Below are 14411 nucleotides of genomic sequence, written 5' to 3' on the forward strand. Positions count from 1 at the left end.
AGTCAACCATGTTTATAAGAAGTGTTTTTATAGGATGAAACAGCTTTGGACTATTTGTCATTATTTTTCTGATTTTCATTTTACAATTTTAATTAAAGCTTTGGTTCTATTGCATTTAGATTATGCAACTTCTGTTTACTATGGAATATCAACTAAGCTGTTGAAAAAAAATTGCAATTTTTACAAAATATAGCAATTAACAAATTCAACCTACGTGGCACATGGGCATCGGTATTAATTATTCACTGATTCCTTGCATTAACATGCACAAACACAACAGATTAAATTTTATATATTGTGCCTACATAATCAGCACTGAAAACTTCCCATTTAAATAGAATTCTATAAACGATGCCTACATTTTGGCTTATGCTCCGGAAATATTTCTAACTTTAGGCATGTAATATGCACTAAATTTATAAATCTATTTTTCAAAGGGTATACACCTTAAGCAATTAAACAACAAAATAGTTGTCAGATTTTCAACTACTTGTCAACAACCCCTTTGTACCATTCACCTTATCAGAATCCTCAGCGGCACCACTTAGAGCTCAATATAAGAACATAAGAACATAAGCAATGCCTCTGCTGGGTCAGACCTGAGGTCCATCATGCCCAGCAGTCCACTCACATGGCAGCCCAACAGGTCCAGGACCTGTGCAGTCATCCTCTATCTATACCCCTCTATCCCTTTTTCCAGCAGGAAATTGTCCAATCCTTTCTTGAACCCCAGTACCGTACTCGGCCTTATTACGCTCTCTGGAAGTGCATTCCAGGTGTCCACCACACGTTGGGTAAAGAAGAACTTCCTAGCATTCGTTTTGAATCTGTCTCCTTTCAACTTTTCCAAATGCCCTCTTGTTCTTTTATTTTTCAAAAGTTTGAAGAATCTGTTCCTCTCTACTCTCTCTATGCCCTTCATGATCTTGTAAGTCTCTATCATATCCCCTCTAAGTCTCCTCTTCTCCAGGGAAAAAAGACCCAGTTTCTCCAATCTCTCAGCGTATGAAAGGTTTTCCATTCCCTTTATCAGATGTGTCGCTCTCCTCTGAACCCTCTCGAGTAACACTATGTCCTTCTTAAGGTACGGCGACCAATATTGGACGCAGTACTCCAGATGCGGATGCACCATCGCCCGATACAATGGCAGGATAACTTCTTTCGTTCTGGTTGTAATACCCTTCTTGATTATGCGTAGCATTCTGTTTGCCTTCTTAGCGGCCGCTGTGCACTGTGCCGTCAGCTTCATTGTCATGTCCACCATTACCCCCAAGTCCCTTTCTTGGGTACTCTCATTTAATAACATCCCTCCCATCGTATAGTTGTACCTCGGGTTTCTGTTTCCCACATGTAATACTTTACATTTCTTAATGTTGAACTTCATCTGCCATCTCGTCGCCCATTCCCCTAGTTTGTTCAAGTCCCTTTGCAATTCTTCGCAGTCCTCTTTAGTCCGAGCTCCACTAAATAGTTTGGTGTCGTCTGCAAATTTTATTATTTTGCACTTCGTCCCTGTTTCTAGATCATTTATGAATATATTAAATTGCAGCGGCCCGAGCACCGAGCCCTGCGGGACCCCACTCGTGACTCTCCTCCAGTCTGAGTAGTGGCCCTTCACTCCTACCCTCTGTTTCCTACCCGCCAACCAGTTTCTGATCCATCTATGTATGTCTCCTTCCACCCCATGGTTCTTCAGTTTCCGGAGTAGGCGTTCATGGGGCACCTTGTCAAAGGCTTTTTGGAAATCTAGATATCTAGATATGTCTCATTGCTCTAAGCTTTACGTGTCAAGCTAAGTATATGCTTAAAAGTTCTAAATAAATAGCGAGTATAAGCATTAGCAAAGTTAAAATTAAAAACATAAAAAGTTTAAGGAGGAGAAATCTCGGTCCGATGAAGACTTGACATGTAAAGCTTAGAGCAATGAGACATATCGAGCTCTAAGTGGTGCCGCTGAGGATTCCGATAAGGTGAATGGTACAAAGGGGTTGTTGAGAAGTAGTTGAAAATCTGACAACTATTTTGTTTAATAACTTTAGGCATGGCCATTTGAACCCATGGAAACATGGTGCAAATCTTTGTGCCTAAAGTTATGAATGGATGCCCCTTATTCTATGATTACACATGTGAGGAATGCCCCTAAGCCACACATGACCCTCCCATTTCTATGTCCCTGTGACATATTAAGGGGTTTTCCCTCCCCCATGCAAATATACCCCCAGGCAGCAGGGGATGCTAATCAAATGTGGAACTACAGGTTCCAACATGCATTGGGCTATGGAGCTCAGTGTTGAGTCACAGGGGTGGGACTCACAGGAGTGAGGTATTTCTACCCAGGCTAGGTTCATTCTAGAGGTCTCCGAGGGAGAAAGAGGAACTCTCAAGTTTTCCTTAGAGATAGGTGGAGGCAGGCCTTGGGAAAACAGACCGAAGCCGGTAGCAGCAGGCTGCGGTAAGCCACGGCTATAGTCTTTGGTTGGTGTGAGGCAAACAATACAACAAAGTATTTTTGTTTCTATGAAAGGTGTTTGTGAGCTAATTGCTCCTAGCAAGCCAGGCTAGCCTAAAAAACCAGGCTGGTCTGCCACAGCTCCCTTTTTGGCAACCGTGCATAAAATTTAGGCACAGATCCTGTGCCTAAATGTACTTGCATAAATTAAAATTGTTTATTGAAAGCTTCTATACTGCTACTGACTGGGGGGAGTCAATTCAGAGTGGTTTATATGAGCTTCTGTAATGGTGTTACAAATACATGAGCTTGTGTAAAGGTAAATTAATTCTAATTAACACTGATAATTGCTTGTTAGCGCTAATGGGTTCTTTATTTAATTAAGTTGTGTGCCCAAATTTAAATGCACAACTTAAAGTGCCATACATAGAATTTGGGGAAATGTGCCAAAGTTTATCATACAACAATGCAATTAAAAAATACTAGTCACTGGCAAATTAATATTAGGATGGAGAAAATGTTGAAATTAGTCATGACTCAGTCTCAGGATTTTTCAAAGGAGGTGGTAGGAAAACTAGTGAATGTTGATTCTAATATTAAAGTTTTGGATGAACGCACAATTAAGATAGAGAAGCAAGTTTCTAACCTACAAGCATCTTCCATGTCAGCAATAAAGGATTCACATTCTATACATGTTAAACTAGAAATAATGGAAAATGCTACAAGGGCAAGAAACTTGCGACTGATTAATTTTCCTGAAACACGTATGATCTCTCCTGAGATTCTTTTTCGTAAGTATCTCAGAGAGGTTTTGGAGTTAACTAACTCTGAATCAGTACCTATTTCTACACTCTATTATATACCTAAGAAACAAAAAAATTACAGTGGAATAAAGACTAGACCAATTGACTTTTATTGATATGAATTTGACGGAATTTCTTGAAGACTCACAAGATACAATACAAACCAGGTCTACCCTTTTAGTTTCATGTACAAATGAGAATGATAAGGTACTGATAATGAAACTATATTTTAAAAATAAACAGGCAATGTTTTGTGAGACTAGAATCCAAATATTTCCAGATGTGGCAAGAGTAACCCAACTTAGATAAAAAGCTTTTTTAGCTTTGAAATCTAAGGTCGTTGAATCCGGTGCCACATTTTTTCTGAAATTTCTGTGTAAGTGCTTGATAACTTTTCAGGATAAGGATTACGTATTTTTTTGATCCTATTCAATTAGAGTATTTTCTTGAACATTCTTTGTAACCCCCCTTTTTGTAAGTTGGGGTAGAATTTTCCTTTCTTGGTTATGATAATTTCAATGAAAATAGAAGTTTAAATAGTTAAATGCCTCTATAAAATTAAGGGTGTTATCCCTTATTGATTACTAAATTTTATGTTATTATGTAATGTAATTCTTTCTCCTCAATAATGTGGGCTTGATGGGATTTCTGATTTTCTATGACTGATTTAAGTTGTATTAAGAAATAATATTTCTATATTTTTGTGTAAATTCCCATATCCTGTATACTTGTTTGGATACATTAATAAACTTCAATAAAAAAAAAAATACTAGTCACAGTGATATAGTAATCTCAATGTGCTGGACAGTGTTAATGGAAAATTTATGAGAACTGCTTTTTTTGTGCATTTAGGATATCTTTTTTTTCAGGCTGATTAGAAATCCTCTGTGTTCGTCCCGTGCATTTTTGAATTCCACCAGTTTTCCTCTCCACCACATTCTAGGCATCCACTCCTCTCTCCGTGAAAAATAATTTCCTAATATTACTCCTAAGTCTACCACCTCGCAACTTCAATTTATGTCCTCTAGTTTTACCATTTTGCTTTCTCCGGAAAAGATTTGGGTTTATATTAATACCTTTTAAGCATTTAAACGCTTAACTGCTGTCAGTTACACATGCAACTGATAATATTCTATAACCTTAGAACTAGAGAATGACACGGTGACAAAATTCATCACCGTCCCCGTGGATAACCGCGGGAAACCATCTTCATGTCATTCTTTAAGGAGAGAGGGAAGAATCAGAATATGAATGGCCACAACCACTGACCCTCAAGCTTTGCTTTGAAGAATGCTGGTGTAGAAGGACTGAGGTTGAAATAGACACTAAAAAATGACATGGGATTATTTCCCGTGGTTATCCGCGGGGACGGGAACGGTGATGAATTTTGTCACCGTGTCATTCTCTACTTAGAATCTAAGTGTGGGGCATGCCTCCGACCATGCCCCTTCCTCGTGTATGCCCACTAGCAGTCGCATGCTAAAGGAATTCTGCACTAAGGTTAGAGAATACCAACCAAGAGCATTTATGCCTGTAACTGCAAATTAGCACCAATTAACTCTAGTTATTGCTTAATGCCAATCAGAGCTTACTTAAACATTTAAGTTATGATAACTACCAAGTTATAATAACTACCATTATACTATAACCTGCATGTGCAAATCTGTGCGCTATGCGTAAAAATGTGCACACAAGATTATAGAATTAGGGAGATTGTGAAGAAACAGAACTTGAATCAGTCGGAATGTTGTTGCCAGTAAAGTGATGACAATATTTCTGCACTGTAAATATTTCTGTGCTATCACGCAGACTGGCCCCAAGATTCTGCTGAAGTGGTGCAGTGTAGGAGGCCACGGAGGAGGTAATCTGGAGAAGGGAAGAAAGATTTGTACTGCAAGGTTGACACCTGCTGGCATTCTAGGAGAACTACAGGGCTCTGTCACATCAGCAACCCTTTGCTAGCAATGAAGACAGAAGTAAGCAAAAGAAGTAGTTTGAGTCAATCCGGGCTAAACAAACTAAAATCCCTCTCCCCATCCCACCAAAACAAACCTTAACCAAGCAAAAAAATAGTTCCACAGGAATCCCATACTGAATTTTACTATGATTACATGAAGGCCAAATATAGCTATTCCCCATGTAATTTCATGCTCTCCTCACCAAGACACTATTATAGAACACATTTCTTTCTTGTGCTTGTACAGATGCACATGAAACAGGAAGCAATGTTTGTTTTCTCAGGCAATAAATGATGCTACATTCAACTTAATTGGCATGATAGTTGCCTGTTTTATTTCTGACAAAATTATTATTTTACTGTGTGAAAAAAAACCAAAGATATTTACCTGTAGCAGGTGTTCTCCGAGGACAGCAGGCATATATTCTCACATGTGGATGACATATGCCTTCCTGCCCATCAGCAGTTTAGTAACAAAGCTAAGAAGCCAACTAGGTGAGGTGTTCTGAGTTTTTTTGGTTACAGGTTGGAAGAATATACAGTATGCCTACTGTCCTTGAACACCTGCTACAGGTAAGTATCTTGCTTTCTCGACAAGCAGGCATAATATTCTCACATGTGGAACTTCCAAGCTGTCAGGATCATGCTTCTGAAAGAGGTTTAACATTGAATATAGGAACCTTGGAGGTAAAGTTGGCTTTAAGTACAGAATAGAATAGATTCTGCATAACTGCTTGCCAAAACTGATTGTCTCTTCTAAAATTGTGTTCTAAATAGTAGTGAGAAGTAAACGTATAGATTGAGGACCAAGTAGCCACTTTGCAGGTTTCTTCAACAGATGTAGAGCAAAAAAATGAGCTGCTGAGGCAACCATAGCCTATAAACTGTGGGCTGTTACATGGCCTTGCAGCATCAGCCCAGCCTGAGTATATGCGAAGGACATATAGTCTGCTAGCCAATCATCATCAAAATTCACCCCTTCCTCTTTGAGCACATTACCTGGACCCTTTTCTACACTCTTGTAACCTCACGCTTAGATTACTGCAATCTACTTCTAACTGATCTCCCGCAGTGCCACCTCTCTCCCCTGTAATTGGTTCAAAACTCTGCTGCGCGACTCATCTTCTACCAACTTCGCTACACTCATGTCACCTCCTCTCCTTAAATCAGTTCATTGGATCACTATCCGCTTTCGCATACAGTTCAAGCTCCTATTGCTGACCTACAGTGTGTTCATTTTGCTGCCCCTCATTATCTCGCCTCTCTTTTTATACACCTCTTAAAGATCATAAGAACATAAGAATAGCCTTACTGGGTCAGACCAATGATCCATCAAGCCCAGTAGCCCATTCTCACGGTGGCCAATACAGGTCACTAGTACCTGGCCAAAACCCAAGAAGTAGCAATATTCTATGCTACTTATATAGGGCATATAGAAAATCGCAAGAACCCGAAAATGCTAAGGAGGCTAGAAAATTAACATCAAAAAAGAAAACCTCCCAGACATGGCTTCCCCCATGTCTTTCTCAATAACAGACTATGGACTTTTCCTCCAGGAACTTGTCCAAACTAGGGCTGCCCAATTCAGGAAAAAAATTTTCAATTCGATTCAGCCCATTGAATTGATTTTTCGATTTGATTTGATTTTCCTGCCCAATTGGGTGTTTTTTTTCAAACATCTTGGTGGGTTTATTCTATAGCCTCTTCACCTCCTTTGCCTTCTCCTAATCACACTGGCGCTGTGGTGTAAACAAAATAAGCAAACAAAAAAGACTTTTCTTCTCCCTGTTAAATCCTAGCTCACGTTTGCGGTCTATCACCAGCTCTGGCAGGATACACGTTTCAAATATGACATATTGTAATCACAAAATAGAAAATAAAATTAGTTTTTCTACCTTTTGTTGTCTGGTCATTATTCAAATCTTGTCAGTCCCAGGCTCTGGTTGTCTTCTGATAACTTGCTTGCCAGGGTCTTCTTCTTTCTTCTTTCTCCGTGCTAACCATCCATCTGCCATCTCTGTCCTCCCCTTTCATTTCCCTTCCCTTCTCCCAGAGGTCTGGCATCTTTCCTTTTTTTCTTCTCCCTCCCCAGATCCACCTTTTCTTAACTACCCTTTCATTCAGCATCTCTCCCTCCTTCCCCACCACCCCAGGGTCCACCATCTCTCCCTTTCTTTTCCCAACTACCCTCCTATCCAGTATCTCTATCCCCCCTTCCACACCATCCCTTGTGTCCAACTTCTCTTCTTTTCTATTCCTTCCCTCCCTAAATCCCATTGTCCACCATCTCTCTCCCACTCCTCTGTTTTTAGACCCATTATTTCTTTCCCCCAAAATCTGGCATATGCACGTCTCTTTGAACCCCCCTTCCGTGTAATTTTACACCAGGGCCCCCCTGAAAGCCTGTGCCACCATCCCTGAAGGTCTCCCCCTCCCTTGTAGGCCTGCACCCCCCTGCCCGCATGTACCCATTTTCTTATTTACTTCTTTTCCCCTTCTTGCTTCTCTACTTCTCCTCTTCACTGTTATCTTTGTTTCCCTTTCTCCCACCAGATCTTTTTCTCTGCCCACTCCATCCCTCTCTCCAAATACTCTTTAACCTCTTTCCAACCCTATATTTCTCTCCCTATCTCCTTTCTCATTCCAATCCTTCATTCAGTACTTTTCACTCCTTACCTCCTTCCCCTCAGCTCTCCTCTCAGGCTGCCTACACTTGATCTTTCTTTTTTTTTTTTTTTTTTTTTTAAATCATGCAGCAGTCTGATGGCAGCAGAAGAAATGCTGTGCTGCTGTGGGTCCAGTCATGGCCTCCCTTCCTCCCCCCCCCCCCCCGAAGCCTGCCTGCCTTCCCCCAAGGCGACCTGCCACCGATTCGGCTTCCCGCCACTCACCCGCTGCCCACAGCTGCTGCCAGCTGAATTCATTTAACACACACACCCCTGCTGCTGCCACAACTCCAAAAGGGCCAGGCGCATGCAGTGATTGCACCTGCTGGTTCATACGACTTCCCCTGACATCAATTCTGACGTAGAGAAGGCTTATGGGCTGGCGGTGTGCAATCGCTGCACGCGCCTGGCCCTTTTGGAATTGCGGCAGCGAGCGGAATTAAATGGAGCTGGCGGGCAGGTCGCAAGCAGGCAAGGACCAACAGCAGCATTGTCTATCGAGGCCTGCAGTCATTGTAGCAGCGCATCGGGCCCATCTTTTAATCCGGCCCTGGATGCACGGGAGGCTAGGAGAGAAGCCGGAAACCAACACTTCCCGACTGACCCTCCCCATTGCCCTCTAAAGCAGAAGTGGCAGTGGCCGGCCAGCAAGAGGCAGCGCTGCCACTCCTGCTTTAAGGGGTGAGGGGGAGAGGGTCAGTAAGCGAATCGGGAGGCCAATTTATTTTTTGTTTTGAATCGATTTGAATCGATTCACCCGAAGTGAATCGGTGAATCGATTCGAATCGTGAATTGGGCAGCACTAGTCCAAACCTTTCTTAAAACTAGCTCCACATTAAACAGATTGTAACTTTATTTTTTGTTCTAGATTTATATCTGAGTGCTGCAGTATGGGTTCTTTGATACAGCCTTGGCAAAACACATCAGAACCTAAAACATGTTTCTGAACCCCTCACAGTTTATTCTTCAGATAAGTTTACATTACTTTTTTTGATTTGTATGGTTAAAAAACTTTTTAAAAATGTGCTTTGATTAGAGTTCACCATTTCAGATGCTCTATCATGCAGGTTTGTCACGCAGTCTGATAACCAATTCTCTGAGCACTCAAGAAAATATGTGTGTTAATTGCATTGTGAACCACTTTTTACTTTGAATAGTGCCAATTCCAATTTCTTGTTTCTGTTATTGCCACTTTGGGAAGTGTCTGTCTTTAAGAAATATTTTCTTCCCAATTGGTTTTCAATTACATTGAGTACTCAGCACCCTCCTTGACATGGAGAGAAAAATGGTTGATGCAAAGTCAAAATGCTCAATGGCCCAGGGAGCTTGAGTGAAAAGTATGCTGAAAACCATCGACCTTTCCTGGGTTGAATAAGGGCTCTAAAGTGGCCCAAACGCCAAAAAACAAAAAGGAAAGTAAAAAACATAAAGAATTATAAAGAAAATGACAAAAATTAAAATCAGAGAGGCACAAAAAATGACTTCTAACTTTTACACACAGAGGGGAAACTGAAGACACAGCTTCTCAGCTCCTTGGAAAACTAATGGTCCCTTGATCTGACGTCAGACGGGAAGGCATGCATGCAGTATGGGCACTGCCTAAAGATTTAAAATGAAGTGCACTTAGCAGTTTCCATACCATGGATGACATCACCCACATGTGAGAATATTAAGCCTGCTTGTCCTCTGAGAACTCAAGTTTACATTCTCATGGCTACTGGATTTAAATATAAAGCATACAAAATTCTCTGAGAAAAAACTAACAATAAAAAAATGAAACTGCCATAAGGCTTCGTTGTCTGTACTTATAATATACACATGCTGCATAGAAACATATGAAATTCCTAGCCTAGAGCTACATGTTCTCTTTGTTGTTCAGAAATTACATCCTTCTTGACCTTTGCTCATATTGATATTTGCATAAAAATAGGTTATTCCCAAGATTTCCATTAACTTGACTTCCCCTCCAGGTCTAATTTTACTTTCATGACTACCATTCCAGTCTCTCTCAAAGAGACAGCAAGGACAGATGACAAGCAGGGGTTGCTTCAGGAGGAGCTATATTTAACTCATAAGGAGCTTTCCGACAATGGCTCTTGGCAACAAGAAGGAAAGCTCAAATAGGTTTTGCAGACTTAACTACAGAAAACAGATGCTGAGAATTTTTTTGTACCATATCAATAATGCTTTTATGAATAGCATCATGTCTCATAATGGCATGTTTGGACCATTTGTTTTGCTTTCTCAGTCTCACAACTGTTTATGCTAGCAAAAATCTGTCAGAACAGACATCAGTATGTTTGATCATCACATGAAGGAAACATAAGCGCTGTGCTAGATTAGTATTGGAGGGGGTAGCGTTTGAGGAGGACAAGACACTTTGAGACATCATTTTTACAAGGTAACTTGTGTCCACACACACATATACATATACACACACACACATAGTCATTGCTTCTGAAATGTTGTGGTTATTCTAGTAGACTGAAACAGCAGTGCATGAAGTCTGGTCAGATTGACATGTCAGCGGCCCTTCGCGGCATATCACAGCACCGCGGATTGTAACTTTTTATTTTTTGTTCTAGATTTACATCACAGCGCCGACTCATTCTCACTGGATGGGGTGAAGGCAGGGTTCTTGTGTGTCACGAGAGGAGATGTTTCTTCCTCTGATTTGCAGTTAGGCACCGCCTCCACATACACATCGCTTAGCTCTTGGTGGATCTTTGGGGTGTCCTTCTCGTTGAGATAATGTAGGATGCCTGCTCCCAATGCATCCCCTTCCACGTTCACCACAGTAGTGGTGCGGTCCCTATTCGTGCAATAAAAAACTAATGTAAGTAATATTTTTTATGTTTTTTATTATTTATAGCCCGCCTTTATCCAAGGCAGGTCACAATACAACACACACACTCAAAAATACAATTAAATGGAGAAATGAAAACGAGAGCAGTGGAGCATAGGCAAACCTTTACCGAGCTCTTTTGTCATTACTCCAGCAGTGCAGTGTTACTCCTCGTTTATAGTTTATATATCGTAACTCATGTAACTGTACCATCGTTACTGAAGTTAATGTTCATATGTCCATCAAAGCTGCTCATGTAAACCACTCTGAATTGACTTCATAGTCATTAATTAGCGATATAAAAGCTTTAAACAATAAACTTAAGAGATAATATTTTAGCGTCAATTTACATGATGCAATATTTTGTTGAGATTTCAGTGCTAATGCCAAGAACGTACCAACACATTCTGCTTTCCCGCCAACACAGTTCTTGTGATCCCAAATGTAAAATGTTTTAAATTTGATATGTGAAAAGGTCCAGAGAAACTTTTGTTTGGGAGTATTCGTAAAATACAAATATGTTGCAGATGAGCACTGGCTACTTTATAGTGAATAAACACACAAGCTTACAGCAGTAGCTCCAGTCAATGAATTCAAAAGGTCATGGTCCTAATTTGAAGAGTTAAGCTCTTAAATTTGCCTCCTTGAATGCTTTCTAGGGTTGAGTGCCTAAGTTTATACTCAAAATTCCACTTAGCTCCTTAATTGAGAAGCCATAGAAATAGATGACAACAGGGGAGGACTCAGGGCTCTTTTGACAAAGCTGTGGAAGTGATGCTGCCACGGTAAATGCATTTATAGCTTACTGAGTTTGATATACTACCTCTCATTGTAAAAATCAGCAAAAATCATGTTTATTATAAATTTGATATATCGCTCACCATCACCTGATTTAAGCAGTTTACAAAATTAAAACAACAAATATGGAAAAAAAGAAAGAAAATAACTCCATCAAAATATAGGAAAGACCTACCCAGTCAAACCAAAGCAAAATCACCCAGCTTACATACAAGTACACCATTTCCCAAGAGGGTCACACGGAACAATACACACACACCATTGAGAATCTCCTAGTTATGCAAATATTTATTAAGATTATATACATATATATTATCATTTCAGTTATACATAAGGCTTATTTAAAATAATAGGATTTCAGGAGGGCCTTAAATTTCTTATAATTTACCATAAAAATCAATCATAAAGTATGTAGATATTGCACAGATTTACTAGATTTCCATCATTTCTTAGCACAGTGAACCTGGCACTTTATGAGCAAGAGGCCTGAGTGGAACCAGGCCCTATGTGCTGAGGGCTGAGTATGTTGGATTTGGGATGGGATGGACATTAGAGGTTAGACAATTCATCATAGTTGATTCAGTGATGAAATGGCTGTGCTGAATTGGCCGTGACTAACTGTCCTAGACCTGGTCTTGGGTGCCTGATGTGGTCATAAAGTTATGGATTGACATTATCATAGATTTAAGAGACCTGCTGTTAAGTAGTGAAACAGGAATAGGCATAGAGAAGGAAGGATCAGTGAGACAGTTGGGACTTGTAACAGAGTGACAGGCAGTTAAGTACCTTGTCTTGGGATGAACCAAGGAATGGAATGTTTGACACGAAGGGTGATGGCTCCACAGAGTGAGGATAGGTTGACCGAGATTGGGAGGTAGAGTTTGTTAGTCAGACTGAAGGTGGGCAGGTACTAGTGTGAACAGAGAAAAATAAAAAGAGAAACTACAGAGAGAACTGAAGAAAGGAAAAAAAATATGGCAAATAGGGCAGAAGGGAGCCAAGCAAGAAAATCATCACCCCTAGGAGTTGCCCCAAAGAGTATGATGCAATATACTTAAATTTAAAGGGGAAGTCTCAGACATTACTACTGGGCTGGACTGGTGGGAAGGGTCAAATCGCAGTACAGTGGGGAACCAGAGAGGCCTATGATGGTACTAGGATTGCAGTTCAACAGGAACAAGCGTCAGTGATTAATATGTATATTCAACACCGCCATCTGTATGGGTAGCAGCACTGAATATATGGATAGTATGGTTACAGCAGTGGCACTATCCATTTAATTTAAGTTTGCTACTTGGTAAGGCTAAAATAAATATGTAAGTTATCTGTATAGTGGCTGAATATTGCTGCAATTTGGATAATTTTTCAGCCCATTGCTCCAAACTTGGCCCCTTCCTATAAGAATAGCAATAGGCCTTTCATTCATATCTCCCCTATCTGCATAAGTTCCGAAAATACGTACATGGATAGTAAAGTTATATGATCACCTACTGATGATGAATGCATAACTTCTTTGGAACATTGGACCACATATTTCCGAAAATAGCTTATGTAAGCAATATTTCATTGGAAATTTCGGTTTCCCTCCATTCCCTAAAATTCTTCCATTATGATTATTTTTCTCTGATGGCTTTTTCTTGTTATTCAAGCTCCCGATGCAATATCTTGGAAAGGAATTGCTACTGCTAGTAGGAATAGGACCTCTTTGATTGAATTTGAGAGAGGAGGTTTAATGCTCTGTTGTGATTGGGTACATCAATATGTTAAGTGCTGTACATGTTTCAAGTGTAAATTACTTTTTTTAAATCAATAAAACGATTGAACCATAAAATAGAAAACTTGTCCTATTTAGGAAGAGAGTAGTACTCACACAATCCAGTCCACTGCTAATATCAAAGACAGATCATTAGTTGGAAGTCCAATAGCCTCCAGGATAATTGCTATGGTGAGAACTCCTCCAGCAGGGACTCCAGCTGCCCCCACACTGGACGCTGTAGCTGTGACCCTGGAAAGAGGTTATATTCTAGTTAGCATCAGACAATTACCATTTTATTAAAAAAGCACTACCACAGTAAAATTTTCAAAAGAGAATGCAAACTGTTTAACTGGAAGTCAAGAGCACATGGTATTCACTGCCTGTTTAGAAGAGCTTTCAGTTTTTTTGCTTTATTCTTCTTTTTGGAAGAGAATAAGCTAGATGAGTTTTTGGTGGGAATTTGGAAGAGGAACATACTAAGACTGTATTGGTTGCTGCAGGATAACATCTAGAATTCAGTAGATTAAAGGACTCAGGTTTTGCTGGTCCTGTTGGATCTGTGACCCATGTTTGAGTTAGTTGATTATGGTATTCTTATGAAGAGGAATTTGGGAGTTCAGTACTGAACTGGCTATGTTTTTTCTCATTGGATTGAAACTAGTAGTGAATGTATGAAGTTCTTTTGGTCCTTTCATATTTAGATTGCTTTGGAGTACCCTGGGATTTTTCTGCTTCTCCACTGCTTTTTAATATTTTTCAACAGCTATGAGGAGACTCAGGGTCCATTTTGGTCATGTTTGCAGGTAAACAATTTTGGAGAGCAGTACTAACTTACGTTGAACAACTTTTTATCTCAGGACACCAGCAGGCAGCATATTCTCACATGTGGGTGAAGTTATCCACGGAATCCCAGTATGGACAGCTTGAAAAGTGCATTGGCACTTTAACATTTTAATAAAGTTCACGAACTGCACACACCATGCGTGCGCAAGTGTCTTCCCGCCTGACGTAGGCTCACGACTCCTCAGTTCTTAGTTTTCCGCAGAGCTAAGAAGTCATGTTTCTGAAAGCTGTTCAGGTTTTTCTGCCTTTTGCCTTCCTGCTCATATGTATTTTTCTTCTTTTCTTCAGTTTGTT

The 14411-nt window shown here is 40.2% G+C and overlaps 1 protein-coding gene across 3 annotated transcripts in view; it reads right to left on the reverse strand.

The window, feature by feature from the left end:
• Positions 1-8305: 8305 nt before the first annotated feature.
• Positions 8306-14411, reverse strand: part of SLC1A4 (solute carrier family 1 member 4) — a 78633-nt gene continuing 72527 nt past the window's right edge. For all 3 annotated transcript variants that reach the window (XM_033939532.1, XM_033939533.1, XM_033939534.1), the window contains exons 7-8: positions 13389-13523; positions 8306-10687 (exon numbers count right to left, since the gene is read on the reverse strand). In XM_033939532.1, coding sequence (XP_033795423.1) covers positions 10468-10687; positions 13389-13523 — 355 coding nt within the window. In that variant the 3' untranslated portion in view covers positions 8306-10467. The remainder of the gene's footprint in view (positions 10688-13388; positions 13524-14411) is intronic.

Source organism: Geotrypetes seraphini, chromosome 3 (assembly GCF_902459505.1).
Source record: "Geotrypetes seraphini chromosome 3, aGeoSer1.1, whole genome shotgun sequence".
NCBI lineage: Eukaryota > Metazoa > Chordata > Amphibia > Gymnophiona > Dermophiidae > Geotrypetes > Geotrypetes seraphini.